The following is a 21,503-nucleotide window of genomic DNA, read 5'->3' as shown; positions in this document are numbered from 1 at the left end:
TACAGACTTGCAGTTAGAAACACTTCAAAATAGCAGTTCAAAAAAAGACTCCTGATAGCGCTTCAGTACAAATTCAACACACAACGCCATAGTGAGTACATATATGTATGCATTAGCAAAGCTGTACTCAGCTAAAGTGATTAAAATGATTCCCCATATATTTCAGATTACCAATACACAATCATGCAAATACAGCCTCCATCCCCAACTCCCCCTAATTACTTGAATATTTATGCAGCGCATGAACAGCAATTTCATGATCATATCTGTCTATCCCTTAGGATCCAGCATGGGTCTCAAGGCCAGAAGAAAGTAGGAAAAAACGCCAGAAATTCTGAGAACTCTCCCAGTGGTTCCCATCTTTTAAACCTCCCCCGTATTGGTCCAACACCCAGTCACATTTTCTGAACCAGCACCTGCCCAGTTGATTTCACATCAATAAACCAATCATAAAACACACACATCCTGCGACCCTGATCTCAGGTACCTTCTCCATATGGCAAGGAAAGTCCCCAAAGTTATATAAAGCACTTGTCCATATATGGTCAACTTCCCCTTACTCCTAACCATTGACCTAGACCCCAGAAGTCCCCAAGAGTTCTATCTTACATCTGGCATACCATCAAGTTTCGGCCCAACTTCCCTGGTCCTGCAAATAGACCTTCCACACCTGCATACACATGTGTACATAAGTGTAAATATGTGAATAACTGAAGTATTACACCCTTAACTGAACATATATATTTCTATAATCTTCATAAAAGATCATCAGGAACTTCTCTTGACTTCTTTGTTCATAAGTTGAGAAGGAAGCCTTTCTGATCCGAAGGTAACTATTACTCTTCTGTAAAAGGGGGCACTTGGCAGCCAATGAAGGTCTGTAATATCAATATCATTAAGCTTGCAGTCCAAAATCTGGGGAAAAGAGAGATTGATTGATCTTCTAGAGTTCCATTTGTTGTGGTTGAACCTTATATTGCCTATTAGCATGGCCAGCTTCTTTGGTTGGAAGCAGCGGCTAATTGTGCGAGGAGGATCAGTTAACAGGCAGGGCGACATGTGTGGGATGACCTTCACTGTTTTAGAGTTAGTAGAGGGTGTCTTGGCAGTATTTGCTTGCAGACCTGTTTCAGTACCATAAGGGGGAGAGGAGAGGAGCTTCTCAGAAAGGGACTTCAAAGTTGTTTTAGCCAAGTCAAGTGTTATGTTGATTTGGTCAAGTTTAGTATAGATGTTTAGGACTGTCTTCATTACTAGAGAAGTTTGTTTGGCTAGAAGCTCAAAAGTGTTGATGTTGTTCTCGCAGCCAGAATTGGTTTCTTGAGGTAGGAGTTCCTTTGCAGATAAGGTATGTTTAGCAACATACCTTATCTGCATGTATGTTCCACAGTCGGCTGAGGGTTAATTTCCTCTTGTGTTTGCACCTGTCCTTTTTCTAGCACAGCAAACCTGTTAGATATGGGGAGAGTATTTAAAATAGTTTCTGAACTGTTGTTGTTTAAAAAGCATTCCATTCTTAACTGTTTTCCAGCTGTTTTCACTGGCTCAGCAGAAAGGGAGTGTAGGCGTTTTTTAGCTTTCATTGGCATAGACAGACAGCTCAGATAAGATAAACGGCAATTAGTGGAGTAGAGTAAGAAAGGAAAGTAAAATGAGTAGATAAATAAGACCCCACTGATAAAAACTATAAGAGAATAATAAAATAAGACTGGCTTATCTGAGAGCTTTTCAAAGAAGGTATCAGTCCGCCGCCATCTTAGCCGGAAGGCTATTGTAGCCAGTAGGCAGACACAAGTCAACATTGCTCAACTAACTGACAGTGAGCAAGTACCACACAGTCGACACAGCCCAGCTAATTGATGGTCCATTCCTCCCTCAACTCCCTTCCAAGCATCTAGTACCAATTATAGAAGCGCCATGAGATCCCTGCCATTGTCTTCCCATCACTCAGGCATCCATCCTCCACCAAGAGGCCAGGGTGACATAGAATCATAGAACCATAGAGTTGGAAGGGGCCATGCAGGCCATCTAGTCCAACCCCCTGCTCAATGCAGGATCAGCCCTAAGCATCCTAAAGCATCCAAGAAAAGTGTGTATCCAACCTTTGCTTGAGACTGCCAGTGAGGGGGAGCTCACCACCTCCTTAGGCAGCCTATTCCACTGCTGAACTACTCTGACTGTGAAAATTTTTTTCCTGATATCTAGCCTATATCGTTGTACTTGTAGTTTAAACCCATTACTGCACGTCCATCTTCCTGTAACAAACAACTTTTCCTGTCAAGTCAAGCGGAAGGTACAGGCATGGTCCACCAGGAACCCCAGGCTCTTGTTAGAGGTGACAACAAGTGGCTTTGGCCCTGAAGGAGACTCAGGCCTTTCAGTCAGAACCAACAATAAGCCTTAGGAAATAATGCCCATTATATATGCTCACCTGTACACCTCAAGCCTAGTCTACAGAGTGATCTCAGTTTTCTGAAATGGCCTCGCATCAAGCTCCATCCAGTCTAGTTTTATTCTGTTTTGCCATCTTACTTGAGAATTTGACTCCAGTCGACTGATGCCCCTGTTTGCTGGTTCCACAAATCAAGAACTTTGCGCTGAAACTGCTTTCTTCCCATTTTGCTTAGTGCTCCTCCGATGCTGATACCGCTTCCTGGCACAAAAGTGCCTACTGCTGTTGATAGGTATGCTGTTTTTAAAGGGATTGCATCTGACAAGCCTGCAGAGGGCCCAGCTTCACTTGGACGTAAGAGCAATTGTCTGTTGTTATTGTTACTTTTGTCATTTTTCTATTTATTTAAAATATTAATGAACCACCTTCCTACTTTGTGGGACTCAAGGCAGTTTACACTGTAAAGAAAAACAACAGCTATGAAAAATACATAAAATGTCACAGTTTAAATTGACAATTAGGATTGTCAGCAAATAATAAACTAAAGTAGCCCTGGGGCTGCCACCCAAAAGGCCCTCTCTGTTGTACCCAGATGAGCTTCTTTGGTTGATGGGACAGTCCTGAGGGCCTCTCCTGTGATCTTAATTCTGGGTCTTTCAGATCCCCAATTCTAAAGCAGAGGTCCCCAGCCTTTTTGGGTCTGTGGGCATCTTGGGAATTCTGGTGAATTTCAGTCACACAGTAAGGATGTTGTGCTGTGGTAGCAGCTGCTGCAAAAGCAACATTTTAGAAAAATGGGCACTGCCTGTCAAATCTCCAGTGACCAATTAGATGCCTTGCTGGGTGAAAGACCCATCCACTTCCTAAAAACATTTGGCATAGAAAAGACATTGGCAGGCATTATGGAATGATTGGCTTTCTGCTGCTGCTGCTGTGTGCAGTGCTTTCAACTGCTTAAAAGCGCTTCTCATATACTATGTTGGATCCTGAGAATCTGTTCTACTAGCAGAGACGCTTTCCCCTGACACAAAGAGCATCTCCTGATGCCATACAGTTAGAGAATCTTGCACTCTGAGGGCCTCCACTACCTGAATAGATGCACAGGGTGCAGGCCGATCTCTTGTCCTGCTTACAATAGCTGTGTAAGATAGGTAAGTATTGTTGCCCCTATGGGAGAGGGCTCAGGCTGAAAGACAGTGATGTTGAAGACTGCCTACTAAGTTTGTGGCCGAGGTGAGATTTGAACCTCAGACTTCCTGATTTGTAGCTTAGTTCCTGCATGATAGCAGGTTAGTAATGATACCAGTAGTTGTAGGGGGGTGGTATAGCCTTTCATGGGGCATTTGACTGAGCAACCTAAGCAAGAAAAGTCAGGTCCTTGCCCCAGGGAAGTCACAGTTCAACTGATGGTGGGGAGTCAGATGTACCACAAAGGCCAGGAGTACAAAAATACAGTTGCAAAAATATTCCAGATGCAGAGAAATAACACTTGGGAAACCGGGACTGTGTAGGGCCAGTGCTCTCCCAGAATGCTTTTGTGCCTGAGGCCTCAGAAGAGTTCTCCTGATTGAGATCAAAGGCCAGCCATGTCCAGCATCTTGCTTCCTCCACTGCTGACCCACCAGATGCTTTCTGGCAATCCGCCAAGATGCAATGAACGCAAGGCTGTCACTTCTCATTTGCAGCAACTACTGGTCAGTCCTTTACTGCCTCTGAAGCCTGGTAGGCGGCCCTGGGTGGTGTATAGCGTCAATAAATCAATAATTAAAATAATACACATGAAAACCCTCAGTGTCTCCCTTTCTGCTAATGAACATGGATTAACTCAATTCAAGGGAAGTTCTTCTGTACAAGCCCCATCTGAGGGTCTGCCTGTTGCCTTATTCTCCCCCCCCCCACACACACACACACACATGGGTACAAACCTGTTGTACAAATCTGTTGGTGATTCCCGACCCAAGGGAGGTCCACTTGGCCTTGGCCTTAGCCAGGGCCTTCTTGGACCTGACCCCAACCTGGTGGAATGAGCTCCTGGAAGAGCTGCGGGCCCTGCAGGAACTTTCCCAGTTCTGCAGGGCCTGCAAGACGGAGCTCTTCTACCAGGTATTAGGTTGAAATTGACAGCAATTGAGATCTTGGGCCCCTCCTCATAGTGAGCTGACTCCCCACTTATCCCCCCCCCAGGCCCAGATTAGGGGGAGGTCTGCTGAGTTATGGGCAGAGGGATTTTGCTGCTGATGATGACAATCTTTTAAGGGATTGGGGTTTTATGCTTTTCATGTGGGGGTCTTACTTGTAACTCACCATGAGTCAGCCAGTCTCAGAGTGGCGGGTAATAAATCAAATAATAAATAATGAAAATAAATTAAATAAATGTGGCACCCTCTTGCCCCGTTCTGATTCAGCTAGGCTTGTGCCAAAGAAAACATTCTGGCTGGTTTTGGATCAAGACAGCATATCTTTCCGTTAATGGTGATCGGAGTCTGCTTCTTGAGAAAATTGTCTCACTTTATCAAATGGTATGATTCTGTCAGTAGGAGGAAAATTGGGGGGGGGGGGGGATGTCTCCCTGACAATGAGAATACCTAAGCCTTAGAATTCCTAGTTTGGCAAAGCCTTTGAATTTTGACTGACAACCTTTGCAAAAATGTCGAGACTGCAAGATAATAGGTACTTCTTGTCTGTTGAACCCATATCTTTTTTCCTGATTGCAGTCTAATTTAACCTTATTGTAACTAAATTTCTGTCTTTAATTACTTGCACAGTAGATTACGGAGACAAATACAGTGCTTTTCGAGAGCTGGAGCAGCCCTCTGAGAGTAAACCCTTAGGTAAGCATCCCAAACTGTGCATCCTTGATTTCTTCCCCATTTAGTTATGTCTGTCAAACTGTTTTAGTTGTCTCTATAAACTGTGACATGGGTGATGGAACAGAAATATATTCTGAGTAGAATTTTTTAAACATAAATAGTACAGCCCTTTTCAAAGCTTCAGAATAGTGCATAGTCCTTGCACCCTTTGAGAGAAAGGCAGCATGCAGATATGTTAACTAAATAAAGGTATGGGGATCTCTGGATGTTCTGGAGAGGGTTGGTCTAGGAGTAAGTAGAAGGGGGGGGTATAGGTGGTCAATTGCTACAGGAAGTCTTAAATTCAGAGGAGAGCAATGAGGATGACCTGGGGTCTGGGGACCAAGCCTGTGAGGAAAGGCTGAGGGACTGGGGAATGTTCAGCCTGGAGAAGAGGAGGCTGAGAGGGGACATGATGGTTGTCTTTAAGTATCTGAAAGGTTTCCACTTAGAGGGAGGCAAGGAGCAATTCCTGTTGGCAGCAGAGGACGGGCAGCAGTAATGGGCTTAAACTACATGGAGAATGATATCAACTAGATTCTGTGAGTCTAGTTCAACTGTGGAATGGGCTGCCTAAGGAGGTGGGGAGCTCCCCCTCACTGGCAGTCTTCAAGCAGCGGCTGGACAGAGACTCATCCTGGGTGCTTGAGGCTGCTCCTGCACTGAGCAGGGGGTGGGACTAGAGGGCCTGGATGGTCCCTTCCCACTCTATGATTCTAGGATTCTAGGATTTATTTAATGTTTGGAGGTAACTAGTTGTATCTTTGGCCTCAAGATGTCCCTGTTTCACATGTAGGTTGTTTTATTTTCTACTGTAGTGGTTCCCTGCCACTCTTCCTGGTAGAGAAAATGGCACAAGAGAAGGTGTAAGCCTTACACCTCTTACACCTCTGTCCTGATAACAAAATTGGGGTCACGGTCGAAGAGCTGTAATATAACAGAACCAGTACCTGAATTTTGGGCTACTGTGCTACAAAAGGGAAATCGGAAATGCAAGAAATAATTCTAGGCCATAGGGCATTTATTGTTGATACAAATTATAACTTATTGAGTATATGGAGGAATGTGTAACTGGTTATTACTTATTTTATCTTATCTCAATTATCTGTTTTACTTCAGTCTGTGTAATTATTATTACTCATTTCTGCTCAGATGCAGAAATCTTTTAAAGATTCTGAAATTTGAATTTGTGCTTCCTTAGATCCTGACTTGTGTCCACCTACACTGTCAGACACTTGAGATTTGGCACTCTTGTAGATCAAGAAAATCTGTTTCCTAGGGAAGTCTGAAGACATGTTTTCTAACCATAGTCCCTCCCCTTCCTCTCTGTAGGATTGTTTAGTGGAGACGCTGCTCCTTGAATGAGCAGGAGTGGGATGGGGAGCCTCTGGCTCTCAGGCACCCTCTTCCCATAGCCTGCTGATGAGAGCTGTTCATTTCACCCCTCTGACCTAAGATAATGTGGTTTGTGATTCTGTAGCCCTGGAGAAGCCCTGGAGGCCGAATGTGTCATTTCCAAGATTTTTTTTTATTTATTTATTTATTTATTTATCATACTTTTATACCGCCCTCCCCGGAGGCTCAGGGCGGTTTACATTATAACAGAGAACCATACATAAAACAGTCTGTAGAACATGTACACCAATAACCAACAATTGCAACCAAACACAACACAGTATAACAATAAACAATCATAACACAAACAGGTCCAGGGCTTGTTGATGTTGTTGTTTTAAAGCATTATGTCCGTATTATTTATTTGTGAATAAAACAGGAGCAAGGATTCTGGCCCACCAAATAGGATTTGCTTTAAGTAAGTCCATGGGACAGAGGTCCTGATCTGGTGCCTTTTAGTCTTTTGACTAAATTGTCCATTTTCCTAACAGCCATTGGTGGCCCTTTTGGGGCTTGAAATTTGCCCAGACAGCCATGAAAAGCAAAGGTGCCTTACCCCATAGAAAACCTCTAATTGACTGTCTGGGGTGGGGGGTGGGGTGTCTGTGAGTCTGAGGATTCTCTCCTCCCTCCCCCAGCCTGCAATTTTGTCATTGTGTCTGAATTATGCCACTGTCTAAAGGGGAGAGAGAGAACCACCGGCTGCATTTCTGGAAGAAGCAGCTGAGCAACTTGTGGACGAGAGGATCTCCCTCTGCCCCTGGGTCCCCGGGCAAAATGATTAAGAACCTTCAGGCTGACAGGGGCATAGGTAAACGAGAATAATATTTAGTCCTTTCAGTGCTCTAACAGATTATTTTGTTATCTCATGGTTCTTACAACAGGCCTGAAAGGGAAAGTAAGCAATCCCTACATTGTGAGGGAGGGGAGGCCAGGGCTCACAGAAGGCTGCTCAGTGAGTTTATAACGGAAATCACAGTTGCTCTCCTGGCCAGGGTGCCCCGCTGCCTTGTCACAAAGAAAAACAGCAGCAAAAATCAATCTGAGACAGTTAGCTTCGCAAGCCGCGCTTAATTGGCCCAAAGAGCAGAAAATAAAAGCTCCCTCGATTTCCATTGACTACCAGAAAGAGAACTTGGTCTTTGAATTGCCCGTCTTGTTGTTTTAACCCTCTCACCAGCTTGCCTTTCTAATGGAAAAGCTCACAATCTGCCAGTAAGTCCAGTTTGCTGTGCTGTGCCTTGGTTTTGGTGAATGTCAGTTTCACAGACTGCTTCAAGGTATCTTCCAGTCCACCAAAGTTGGACTTCAGTTCCATCTGCCATCAGTAGTTTGGTTCACAGCTGAAATCCTGTTGAAACCGGGAATGGCTGTTTTGGTTGGCTTGTCATAGAGTTTGTGAAACTGACTTGATTTTGGTGGTGGCCATGTGACGGAAGTGTGCTTGTAGAGACAGAGGGAGTCACTGCTGTACGTGGGGCGGTAGCTTCATGCTGGAACAGGCACTTTTCATGCAGAGGGTTCAGCCTCCAGTTAAAGGCAGGTAAGTAGCAGGGCCTGGGAGGGCCTTCTGTCTGCTTTGGACCCTGGAAGGCTGGTTGGACCCCGCCTGGCTCTAAAGCAGCTTCCTATATTCTCTGAGAAGTGAGGGGGAAAGGGAACAGTCTCAGGTGGTAGATGATAGGAAAGCCTTCCCTGCCTTTGATTCTGAACAGCTGCTGCCCGTCCAAAGAGGCCATGATGAGCTAGATTGGCTGGCGGTCTGATTTGCTTTACAGCAGCCCGCACATGTGTTTTGAATCTGCGCACATTTTAAGTAATGAAGGTGCACATTTTTAGCAGCAGCTCCTCTCTGAGTACCTCAAGCAGGAGAATGGGTTAATCTCAATGTTGACAAGTATTTTCACCTGTACAATTCTAATGGATAAAAATGTGGTTTATACATTACTAAATTCAAAGCCCGTTTGTGAGAACAGGCTTTGAAAGCCCCCCCCCCCCCGCCTTGGCCGCCCAGCAGACACATAGAGGCAGCATTGCCCCCGGGTGTGGCGTTTCTGGGCCCGGTGGGAAGGCCTGCATCCCCCCCCTCCCCCCGGCGGCGGCGTGGCCTTCCCCTCGGGCCTAGAAGCACACCCGAGGCCTCATCGAGGGGAAGGCCTTTTTCTTTACTCACGGTGTCCTGCCACTTCCCCATTGCTTTCTGGCCTGTCCTGGTGAGGGCCTAGATTGTGCCCTCACCCGATTGGCTATAACTGCTGTCTGTCCTGGTGAGGGGCCAATAGGAAGGTGCTTTGCGCCTTCCGATTGGCCCCTCATCCAGACTGGTCCCATCCACTCTCCGCCCACTTAGCCCTGAATGACGGGAAAGATGAGAGAAAACAGTTCCTGTCAGGCTTACTGTTTTGTAAGTGCTAGGCCATAGTATCGTTTGAAAAATGGTAACAGGAAATAAGTAAATTTGTCAATGAAAAATGGAGAAAGCGCAGGTGTCCTCATGCAGCATTCGGATGAGGCAGTTGCCTGTGCAGGGAATGGCTCCTGACTGGAGACAAATCCATATTGAATTTTTGAAATGGCAACAGTGACTAAAGACATTCCGTCGGCCACCTCTTTATCTTAGGCGGGTAGCTGGAAAGAGAAGCATTGACATATGCTGAGCATTCAGTCATAATGTCCCTGCCAATGTGATACTTCTGGGGCAGGCTGGATTTCCAAGCAGTAGTCCTCTTCTTACCGATATTTAGGGGCTGGTGCCCACAGTCTGTAGTGCCAAAAGTAATAGGAGAGGCAAAGGGTTCAGGTCATAGAATCGAGGGCCTTTGTAGGGCTGGCTGGTGGATCTGCTCAGGGTCAGCGGCCACCTACCAGACCAGCTGCTGTCTTTGCTGTGTCCCTCCCCCGCGGATTTACATTTTTACCCCACCAACCACTCCTCAGAGAAACTCAGGGCCACCTGCACCCCTCATCCTCATAAAAGCTATGCTGACTGGGTGTTGGGCCAAGAAGGAACGACAGCTAGAAAGTGGGCTGGATGACCTTGGCCAAAAGTGGGAATTCCCACCCACCCAGGTCTCCTTGAACCAAGGACAGCACAGCAACACTCTTGTGGAGTGCCTATCTGACATTTTCTCTCCGGAATAATTGGATTGGAGCTGGTGGAGGGTTTCCCCACATGGAAAGAAGGGGACACAGTTGTATCTGATTCTTCAGGGGACTCCCCCATCCTTCATGAGTATCATGTCATGGGGCACGCAGGACTGCACTGGGAAGAGACAAGCAGTTAAGCCCCACTCTGGGGGATCCAAGATTGTTACTGTATAGCCCACCTCTGCCAAGCCATAATCCAAGTCTCCCTATTATCCATCTGCCTAATTTTTTGATATAACCACCCTCCAAGGAGCTCACTGCTAATGGATGTGACTCTTCCCTTTAATCCCCAGAATCATCCTGAGAGGCTGAAAGGCCCAAGGTCAATCAAGGACCAGTCCTAGGCCGATCTACTCAGACATCTGTCCCATTATATTCAGTGGGGCTTACTTCCAGGAAAGCATTCTTAGGCTTGCAACCATGGTCAGCGTCACAGCAGAGTGAGCATTCAAGTGCAGGGCTCCCCGATCCCTGTGTTGCACCCTTAACCCACTGGACCTTGACCAAGCTCACTTCTCCTGCCAGCAAAAGAATTCTCAGTTTTAAAAGCATCGTTTCTCAATTCATAATTGTTCTGGTTTAGTATTGAAGGCAAACAGAACGGTTTAACCAAGGATCATTACAATGCTATTGAAGATGGATATCATTAAACATGTACTATCAAGGGTTTTGTGTAAAAATAAATTGTATGTACAGTTAGAACAGGGGTAGCAGCTGACCTCCCCCTCCACAGTCAACTTGCTTGCTTCATGTAAGTCCTCAGCTCCTGGGCTATGAGAGCAAATGTGGCCATACTGTGGGCGTCTGTGTCTGATCTGACTTGAGTGTCCCCATGCCAGCCTGCCCCTCCCTCCCCCCACTTCACAGGGCTATTCTGAGCATAAACTGTTTGGGAGGAAGGGTTCAGGCATGCTCTGCGTGCTTCGGAAAAAGACAGGCTAGAACGGGGGTGTTAATAGGACCCGTCACTTCCCCTTTATTGGGGCATTGGCATTTAATGCTTCAGGCAGCAGCTTTGCTGAGCATATGGCTACCGTCACACTGAACAGTATTTTTTTCTGATCCCAAAGACTACACAGATTTATGCACAACAATATTGCCTGCTCTTTTCGACTGCAACTGTTACTCAGTCACCCTCAGCAGAAGACGTTACTCAAATGCCTAATGCGTACCCTGGGAGCCATAAGGACTAGCAACTTGATTTCTTTTAATTACCACGTTGATTCTTGGGAATCTAAATTCTGTGCTCAGAAGATGATTAAGCAGTTTTCCTGTGTTCCTGAGAATTTGCAGCAGACATCGATATAAGAAGAAGAATTTACATGAACATGAAAGCTTATACCCAGAATAAAACTTTGTTCATCTTAAAGATGCCACTGGACTTACACTTCACACGCACAATACCTTTATTGGCATAAAGCAGGTTAGGAGCAGGATAGCCAAAATACATCAGTCAGTTTGAATTTAAAAACTGAAGACAGATGTTCAGCCATAACAGGTGACATCAACATCCTTATTACTCAATAAAAATTGGCAGATCAGCTCTTTTGCATGATTTCTCCATTTGGGTATAAGAGGTATAACATTGCTGGACAATAAACAAGGGACAATCTAGTAAAATATGTTGAATAGTGTCAGGAGTAATTGCAAGGGCGTTGTCTGTTTTCGAAAGGAATCTTGGAAAATCTCCCTTGTAATACGTTGGACATGAAGAATAAGTTCATTTAGACCAGGGGTAGTCAAACTGCGGCCCTCCAGATGTCCATGGACTACAATTCCCAGGAGCCCCTGCCAGCGAACTGGCAGGGGCTCCTGGGAATTGTAGTCCATGGACATCTGGAGGGCCGCAGTTTGACTACCCCTGATTTAGACTCATCTGTGGGAAGGGCACAGATTGACCCATAACAGGTAGTTCTGCAGACTCGAACCTTCCAGGCTTGCTGAAAAACCTGAAAATATTTCCCTCAGTGTTCCCCCTGCCCCCAACAAGGAGCATCGTCCTTGCCTACACGGAGGCTGCAACGCTGGCCCCATTGCCATGTAGGGAGAGACGGTACTGTGGAGGAGGAAGTGCTTGGCAGGCAGGCAAGAGAACCTCCACCACCTTTTCTGGGGGGTGGAGGGGGGGCAGAGGAAGGCAGGCCAGCACTGTGCAAGTCTCCTGAATTCTATGCTGGATTGTGTTCCCAAAAGTACCATTAGTTTTAGAGATGGTCTGTATTCTATCTACACTGCTGCGTTTAAAACAAGTAAATCAACAATGTATCTCTGTGGTAACCTAAATTTTGCATCTGACCTATTCTGCATAATTTTAGGTACCAGAAGCAGCAATGTTCCAGGCACTGAAGCTCCACTTTCTTTGTTTTTAGTTTTCACTGGACATCACCCTGCTTTTTGCTTCCCTAAAATAGAAGCTTGCTTTTTTAAAAAGAAAGAGAGAGAGAAATAAAAACCCACAGATTCTCAGGATGAGGAATAGTGCATGCATTCTCGAGTTCTACAGATATACTATAGAGAAACACCAAATGATACTCTGCCTGTAGAATTTAACCACCTGAAATTGATGGACTATGTCTTGGTCCAGTATTTCCTTCCTTCCTTCCTTCCTTCCTTCCTTCCTTCCTTCCTTCCTTCCTTCCTTCCTTCCTTCCTTCCTTCCTTCCTTCCTTCCTTCCTTCCTTCCTTCCTTCTCTTTATATATCACCCTCCTGATAGGCTGGCTCTGGGTGGTGTATAGCATCAATAAAACAATAATTAAAATAATACATATGAAAACCATTTAAAACCATCTATAAATAACAGCAACATCAATTACAGTTAGCGTTTCTAGTGCCATCTCTTTGAATAGGTCTATTGCCAGATTGAAGAGCCTCTTGTGGCGCAGAGTGGTAAGGCAGCCGTCTGAAAGCTCTGCCCATGAGGCTGGGAGGTCAATCCCAGCAGCCGGCTCAAGGTTAACTTAGCCTTCCATCCTTCCGAGGTCGGTAAAATGAGTACCCAGCTTGCTTGCTGGGGGGTAAACGGTCATGACTGGGGAAGGCACTGGCAAACCACCCCGTATTGAGTCTGCCATGAAAACGCTGGAGGGCGTCACCCCAAGGGTCAGGCATGACTCGGTGCTTGCACAGGGGATACCTTTACCTTTACCTTTATTGCCAGATTCAGATGTAGACATGGGAGTGTTTTTAAAGGGGGGGCTTGTTGTCTGTACTCTGATACTTTTATGCCATAGTTCTGAAGCATTAGACGAATTGTGAAATAATGGCCTTAAAATACAGCGTGTGGTTCCCCGGGGCTAATGTTTATCCTGGGATTCCTCAGAGTGGAAATGTCATATGTAGAGGAAATGTCTTCTGTAGCTGAATTTGCTTTTGCTTGCATATGGAAGTTAAACCTCATTTGTCCTGGCTGATGCCTCTGTAAAACTGAGCATTCTGGTTTACTCTGTTTTAATGGAAATTTAAGTACATGCTCATGTCTCACCTATTGAATACGATGGAATTTACAATAGTGCTTGACTTTGTCTGAAATTTGCTGAATGTCTTCTTACTTAAAAAAAAAATCTTGGCAAAAATTGGGCAAGAGGTAGGATGGACAGCAAACCAAATGAATGCATTGACTTGAGAACCATTTTTGGTATTTCAGTGAATCAGCATAATTGTGAGTATCTTCCTTTAAAATACAAAACATCTTCCTGACCCCTCTCCTCTTTTCTCTCTCCTCCGTTCAGGAGACAGCTTTGCAGAGTTCAAATCCGCCGGGGCAGATGACGGCTTCACGGATTTCAAAACTGCCGACAGCGTCTCACCACTAGACCCACCTATGAAAGATAAGTTGTTTCCTGCCCCTTTCTCCTCTCTACTTGCACAATCAAAGCAGCAACGACCAGCAAAACCTTCTCTGAATCTGGCTGACTTGAGCCTGTTTTCCTCAGCCTCTGCTGGAGAGAACAGATCTCTTCAGTTTCCCGCCTCTTACAGTTCATCTCTCCCTGTGCCACCTCCCCCAACGTCCACCACTGCGCCATTGCCCAGCAATAGCTCCATCACAGCCCATGACTTTGCTGACTTCAACCTTTTGGGGGGACTCTCAAGCGGCCCCTCGGCCCACACTCAGGATGAATTTGCAGATTTCATGGCTTTCAACAACAGCGCCAGCAGCACAGAGCAGAAGCTGGATGAAAAATCCAACACTTTCAAGCCAGATGCCAGCCCTGTTCCTCTGACTGCAAAGAGTGGGCAGAGCCCTCCCTCCTCAGCTGCTCCCACAAAATACGACATCTTCAAACAGCTCTCTCTGGATAGCTCTGGGTTAGGCTTTGAAGAAACAAAAGACCACACCCCTTCATCTGCAAAGAGTGAAGATGACTTTGCTGACTTCCATTCCAATAAATTTTCCTCCAGTTCTGACAAATCCCTGGTTGACAAACTGGCAGCTTTCAGGCACTCCAAAGAAGACTCTGCCTCCGTCAAGTCTCTGGACCTCCCATCCATCGGGGGCAGCAGCGTGGGCAAGGAAGACTCGGAAGATGCACTCTCTGTCCAGTTTGACATGAAACTGGCGGACGTGGGAGGAGACCTTAAGCATGTCATGTCTGATAGCTCTCTGGATTTACCAACCGTTAGCGGCCAGCATCCGCCGGCAGCAGGTGAGGAATTAGTTAGATTGCTCTGGTAACAAACGCAATAGATGCATCCTAAAGTGTTATTCCTTGAGCTGAATTCCAGTATTCCTCCAGCAGGAGAAGGCTTCTGAACCTGTATTCTTGGCTAGCCGCTAACCCCTGAACCAAGCAGTGTTACACCTGACTTTTTCATTGTCTTATGTAGTTTTTGGATGAGATTGTTTGGACACCTGACCCTATAGTACTTTGCATTACTGATGGCCTTTTAGCAGCCCCTCTTTGTAGGGGAGGTATTCTGCTAGTGCTTATGAGGTGCCCCTTAGAGTGTGGGGAATAAACTAGTACTAAGTAGAGGCTGCGTTTTCCTTCGAGGTTTTAGCCTAACTATCTTGAAAATTAGCTTTGGCCAGCTTCTGTTGTCGGAGGGTTGTTCTTCTTTCCCCAAAAGGCTGTGGTCTGTTCTTGGAAAACGTATCCCTTTTGGAATATCTGTGAAACTGCAATGGCAGATAAAGGTCTCTGGAGGTCCAAGTGCCAGTGCAGATGTAATGCTCACCGTGCGTTTAGGCTGTGGAATTGGGTTTGCACATTCTCTCCTTGCGAGTGGAATCTATCCTCCTGCCTTAACCTGCGGTCGAGAGATACATAAAAAACAACAACAGCAGTTGTTAGGAGTTTGACTTAAGTAGGATAAGAAATGCACAAGGAAATGGTACTAAATCTCAGCTACACCGAAATGTGAGCTAACTTATCTGCAGTTAATGTCAACATTGAGGTAACTGCTTAACCGCGGAGGGGGTTATGTGCAGTTGACACCCATAGTGAGTGTTAACTGGAAGCAGAGTTGCAGTGTTACCGTCCTGTGTCCCTTTCTGAAATTCTGCCTCGTGTGCCATCTTTGCATTGCAATAATTTTGAGTGTCGTGACTTCCGCATGATAATTGCACAGATTGTCAGATGTGGGTGACTCCTGAGTGTGTCTTCTGAAGAGATACAAATGGAAGCTCAGCTCTGGAGGAACGGACCCAAACTGGGGTTAGTGTGAAGTACAGAGTGGTTGCACCAAGCTGTACGGTCTGCAGCCCTCTTGAAAGGTTCCCAGTGGAGTTGGGCACTTTGGCACCTGGAGCAACCGGTCTCTCCCGGCGCAGCAAGTGCCGCGCCGTGGGGGGGAGGGGGATGTGGGCGTCAGCACCGGGAGAGACCGGCCACTTTGGGTGCGAAAGCGCCCAACCCTAGTTCCCAATGGTGTTCATTAACATCAAAACATACGATCACGCAATCTTTCTCACGTAACAGACCATGCCAGTCTCAGTGCACAAATGATGGACTTGTTGGTCTGGAAATGTAGCATCCAAATTATCCCTGTAGAATATTCATAGGAGCTGCTAGTGGCTGCCAGTGGCTCTTTCTCGTGGTTGGATCCCTGAATAGGAGCCACGTGTGGACAGACAATGGTTTAGCTCTTGCTTCCCACCCATGGAGTTCATTCTATAAGCATTGCCCACGTGGTTCTGGCACCAAACCTTCCCCACGCAGGTGCTCCTAGCAGAGAGTCTGTCACAGAACGGAGCACAGCTGGGTTGCGCTCTTCTGAGTTGACATCTGGGCTGGAAGTACATTAAAAGTTAGTAGGTGCTTAGCAACTTTTTTTCTGTCTTGAAATGAACACAAGGAAATCCTATTTACTTTTAATTTGGGATTCTTTCCTATATGGAATGAATGCGTCAGAGCATCTAAGCCAGTCACCTCCTATCTGGTTGCAAGTTCTTAAACTTTACAAGTGTCCTGTTTTTGTTTCTGTTTTTTCTCCACCAAATCTGTACATAGAGAGGAAAAAGCATTGAATCAAATGTTTTGTGGCCTTTAAAAAAATGGCGAAACGACAATATTCTTTTTTTTAGAAGTATTGTGCAGCTTTTGTGTTTGTGGCAGAGAGCTGGTGCTGCACAACATTGTTTATTTCTACATTAGCTGATCCTTCCACCGTATCTTGGGAGGAGAAAGCAAATTATGCCATTGTAATTTTCCAATGTATTTTGAAGTGGGAAGAGGGGGGAAGTTCCATTGATGGCTTTAGATGAGGAGAATTACTCTTAACAGGGTGCAAAATATCAGGAATAATTCTTCTTGGTGAAGAATTACCTTTTTTTTTCTATGCTAAAATGGTTTCCAAGATCTGGTGGGGGGTCAGTTTTGTGATAACTGAAATGTGTGTTCTCAAAAGTTTTTAACGTCTGACTTTTGGGATCTTTTTGTTTTCAAAGCACTTTTTTCCTACTATTTTTCTACTCTTATCTTGGTGGTAGCTTGATCTTTGTGCCACTTGTTTCCAAGAGATGAGTTCGGCATCTGTCCATTGCAATTCAAAGGTTGCTTGTTGCCATTTGATGCATCAAGAGATGAACTCTGGGCACCGAAGGCTGCTTAAATAGATTGTGTGTTTAATGTTAAATATTTTGATCTATGAAGTGTAATTATTATTGTTTTTTCCCCAAAAAATGTGAATCAAGACCTTCACGTACCTACTAATGTGCCAAGTCTGAAGTAAAGTGTTCAGCTATTAATGCCTCCTGTCTTTTAACCACATTTATGGTTGACTGGCATTATGCCATATTTAATAAACAAACCACAGTTATGGGATCAGTGTGTTTAAGGGAGTAGCTGCAGAGTAGCTTCCTTTCTTCTCTTGGCCTCTTACTCTACTACACATGAACTCTCACTGTTTTCAACCATAGTTCATGCTTAACAACTGCACCAAAAATCATTGCCTTATCAGGGTTCACCCCTCCAAGATTTTATTGCTGGTCAACAGCCAAGAACCTGAGAACGCCCGCCCACCAGGCCTTTACAGGGACTGGGGGAACATAGCCCTAATCCTGGATGAAGGGCAGTCAGCCTTCTTAGAGGAAGCTGTGCTCATCTCCCCACTGGCAAGTCTGAACTGCTGAATTTGGGTGCTTGTTCACCTGTCCCGTCTGCATCTCACTGGCTACCTTCCCAGCCCAAAGGTATGTTCGTTTCACCAGAGTCTTTGGACTTCCTTCCTGCTGTTTCTTAACAGCATGATGGGGAAGTTACAGCAATCTAAAGCTATTTGGCTCCGTAACTGACCCCATTCCTGTAATGTTCCTCTTTATATTTGTGCCTCTACCCAAGGCTCTTGAGTAATGATCTAATATCTCTTCTGGCTGGTTGAACAGTAACTCTGATGGGGCATTAGGGGGCATTGCACTACACCATGGTTAACTTTGGCCATGGTTTGAAACCAATCTTGGTTGGCAGCACTAATTATCAACATTGGTTGACAGTGAGCCCTAAGATTCAGTTTACCATGGTTAACTTGGGTTCAGTCATACTGATGGGCACCAGAATTCTCTCCTGAGCTGGGTCTAGAAATGTTGCCCATCTTGCCAGGGTTTTGTGCAGCCATGATGATGAACCAGGGTTTTAGTCATAGGGAAGTAGCAAATAAGGAGAAGTTGTGTTAAGAGTAGAGAGAATATGTAATTCCCCTGCTGACCCTCCCTCCCAAATTTAGTTAAGGGACAGGATGTTTTAAATCTTTTGTGGCCCAGAAGATTCTCCTCCTCCCCCCTCCTTTTCTGAAATTGACTTTTTATGCCATGGTCTTTATATGGGTATAATTGTTTGAAACATTTCTGGCTCTGAATCAGTGCTCAAGAGTGACTGAACTTCTTGAGTTCTATCTGCGTTAAGAAGTTATTGCGCTTCTCCCCTTCACTTGTAAACTGAAATGTTGGAACGGGACAGTATCCCTTTTTCAGTTCCTTGTTTCAGGAGAAATGGCTGATCTGCCTTTGGATTTATTTTATGTTGTCTTTGGTGGGGCTCCGTAAGTGATGTTCTGAAGCTAAGAATCTGAGCGTATAGGACTGACTTTCTTTATCTGAATCTTCCAGTTAATGGCATAGCAACTAAAAAGAAAGCTTGTATTCCTTTTCCAGTGGGAATACCTGGGAGAAGGTGAGTTAAAGGGGTAAGAAAGTATGAATATTTGGCCAGAGGGAGGGAAGGATGTTAAAATTGGCCACTGCTTAATCCAAGTTGCCTTAACACTTCAGGGCAAGATAGGGAACGGGGAGAGACGTCTTTTCCAAGCCCTTTTGGGGGGATACTGTCTCTTTAAACTTTGCACACCCTTCGCCAGTACTAATCCTGTGGCTTTGATGGTCTGGTTTGGTGTCAACCTTTAATCCTTCAAGCACTTGCTGCCACAGTGTTCAATCATGCTGCTGCTGATCTGCCAGGTGTTAACCCTTTCCTTCTCAGTTAATTCATTTGGGTGTGTCCCCTCCCCCTTTCTTTTTCCCTCTGATTTATCTTGGTTGTTGGCTCAAGTGTTGCAGCAGGAGTACACTTCCTTTATGAGAACTGTCAAAATGTTACCTGGTCTGCTGAACTTGCAAATATGTAGAACTTTCCTTTCCATTGGAGTTACTGGAAAATTCTTTGTAAACCGGAATAAAAAAATCAGGGTGGGATTTTTCCCCCTTCTGCCTGTTATTTCTTACCCCCCACCCCGATAATCTTATTTCAGCTTGACATTTCCTGTGTGAATGTGCCTTTTAAAATCTGCTTTGATCTCTCTCTTCTGCAAAGACTGACCTGCATGCTTTGATTCTGATGACTTCCTTTGAGCTCCTGTATATCATCTTCTTTTGTGATCTGTAAGTCCTGTTGTGTTCTTAATAAATATTTATCTTGGCATATTTTGAAGGTCTGAGCATGTGTGATTTTTCTTTTTGAGTCCAGAAATATGTCTAGTGATCATGGAAAAGTTTAAAGCAGTAGTATCCCCTTTCACTTGCAAAGTCTCTCTCTTCTTTGGAGACCAAGTCATATGAGGAGGAAAGGTTGAGTCTGGGGAGAAGACAACTAAGAGGTGGTATGGTAACTATCTTCAGACATTTGAAGGGCTGTCATAGAAGATGGAGCAGAGTTGTTTTTTGTTGCTCCAGAGCAGGGGTAGTCAAACTGCGGCCCTCCAGATGTCCATGGACCACAATTCCCAGAAGCCCCTGCCAGCAAATGCTGGCAGGGGCTCCTGGGAATTGTAGTCCATGGACATCTGGAGGGCCGCAGTTTGACTACCCCTGCTCCAGAGGGTTGGACCAGAACCAGTGGGTTGAAATTAACTTAAAAGAATTTTTGGCTAAACATCTGGAAGAAGTTCCTGACAGAATGGTTCCTCAGTGGAACAGGCTTCCTCAGGAGGTGGTGGATTCTCCTTCTTTGGAAGTTTTTAAGCAGAGCCTAGATAGCCACCTGACAGAAATGCTGATGTTATGAACTTAGGCAGACCGTGAGTAAGTGGGCAGGAAGGGATGTGCCAGTGTTTGTCTCTTGTCTCTTCCTTGCATGCCCAGGGAATTGCTGATCGCCACTGTGTGCTGGGAGGTGAATTTCCTTCAGGCCAGGCTGGATTCTGGAGATTTTTGGTGGGGGAATCACTGGGGTACGAAATTGAGGTCACTGTGGGCAGGCAGGTAGTTGTGAGTTCCTGCAGTGTGCAGGGGGTTGGACCCTGGAGGTACCTTCCAACTCTGTGATTCTAACTGTGTCAGGGCTACAGTGAGTCCGAAGTAGTCTGAGGCTTCAGTCTGTGCTCAGGATAAAGAGCCAGCTCAGAATTCCTTTTTAAGGATTGGATAAAGTCTTTCTGATTCCTGATCCGGTAAGTGCTGCTTGTAGAAACTTTCATTACTAGATAGAATAGGCTTTCTCAATCAGGATTTTGTGAAACCCTGGGGTTTCTTGATGGCCCTGGAAGGGTTTCCAAAATGGCGGGGGGAAATTAATTTTTAATATATATTTTTAATTTGTTAAACATTTAATGGGTGATATGGCCATACATGGTCATGTCAACCCATCCATCCCCCAAAATGGCCAGTGATGGGCCTAGAGGGGCTGGGAAGGGGAGGAGCCACAGGTGGACCTTTACACAGCTCTGCTTCCCAACCATATTCTGCACAAAAGCCTGAAGAATATTTCAGGGGTTTCTCAATGGTAAAGAAGTTGAGAAAAGCTGCCATAGAACAAGACTTGAATCCAGTAGTCTCGAAGACTGGCACAGTTTTCCAGGATATAAGCTTTTGTGAGTCAGGTAACTTTGTCATCGACCTGTCCATCTGAGCCATCTTTGTGACTGGGCTCATTTGGACAGTTTTGATGATGCCAAGTACCTTGCAAATGGTGCCACTCCTTTTGCATGTTTGTTGCAGGGCTGCAAACCCAAAAGTGGGCCTTGACATTCCTGAAGCATTTGTGTGCAGGGTCTGAATCAGACTGGCAGTATGGCTGCTTGGTCTTGAATGGTCATAATGGGCATTAGATTGCGATGCCGTTTCACAATAACAAAGAATCTTGTGGGACGTTACAGTCACACAGATTTATTGGGTATGAGGTTTTATGAGCCTTAGTCTTCTTCATCAGGTACAAGAAGTATCGATGGCACACACACACACACACACACACACACACACAGATAGAAAAGTGGTGTAACAAAATGAGATACAAAGTTGAACAATCCAAGGAACAGATGTCCAGACTTGGGGTTGTGCGCTTTGTCGTGGTTCGGCCGCCTCGTCAATCACTGAAGCCTGAGGCGGCCAGAGCCACGGCGTGGAGAGGATAGGTGGCAGCGGCCGCCGGCTGGCATACTGCCGCCACCCCTCTGCATCGCTGGTCCCCTATGCGCGCTCCGGTGATCGCCAAGGCAGCTGAACCGTGCTGAAGCACACAACCCTGGTCCAGACAAAGCATTCCTTCTCCTAATTCCAAGGCTGAAGAGGCAACCGGCCACCAGTTGCTTAATGGTTTGTCACATGTTCAACTGTACTGATTGTGAGAGAAACATTACACTTCAAATTTCCATCTGTTAAGGTGCAAACATGTTCTGCTTTCATACTTGACTGGTAATCAGAACTATGTCACTGGTGCATTTTCAGCTTTCTGAGTTGTTTGTACGCCTGGACACAGTCCACCCCCACCTGTCAGTTTGTAGAGGGAAGTTGTGCACAAGACAAGGGACTCTCTGCCAGATCTCAGCTTTCTGGGTTGGAGGTTTTCTTCC

General features: G+C 45.5%; 1 protein-coding gene across 9 annotated transcripts in view; it reads left to right on the top strand.

The window, feature by feature from the left end:
- The window catches only part of SYNRG (synergin gamma), an 89,715-nt gene that overhangs the window by 39,644 nt on the left and 28,568 nt on the right, over window positions 1-21,503 (top strand). For 5 of the 9 annotated variants that reach the window (XM_077312488.1, XM_077312487.1, XM_077312486.1 and 2 more), the window contains 3 exons: window positions 2,628-2,746; window positions 5,158-5,223; window positions 13,514-14,431. In XM_077312488.1, coding sequence (XP_077168603.1) covers window positions 2,628-2,746; window positions 5,158-5,223; window positions 13,514-14,431 — 1,103 coding nt within the window. The remainder of the gene's footprint in view (window positions 1-2,627; window positions 2,747-5,157; window positions 5,224-13,513; window positions 14,432-21,503) is intronic. The other 4 variants (XM_077312490.1, XM_077312489.1, XM_077312485.1 and 1 more) reach the window with 1 other exon arrangement.

Source organism: Paroedura picta, chromosome 15, assembly GCF_049243985.1.
Source record: "Paroedura picta isolate Pp20150507F chromosome 15, Ppicta_v3.0, whole genome shotgun sequence".
NCBI lineage: Eukaryota > Metazoa > Chordata > Lepidosauria > Squamata > Gekkonidae > Paroedura > Paroedura picta.
This window is presented reverse-complemented; position numbering and strand designations above follow the sequence as displayed.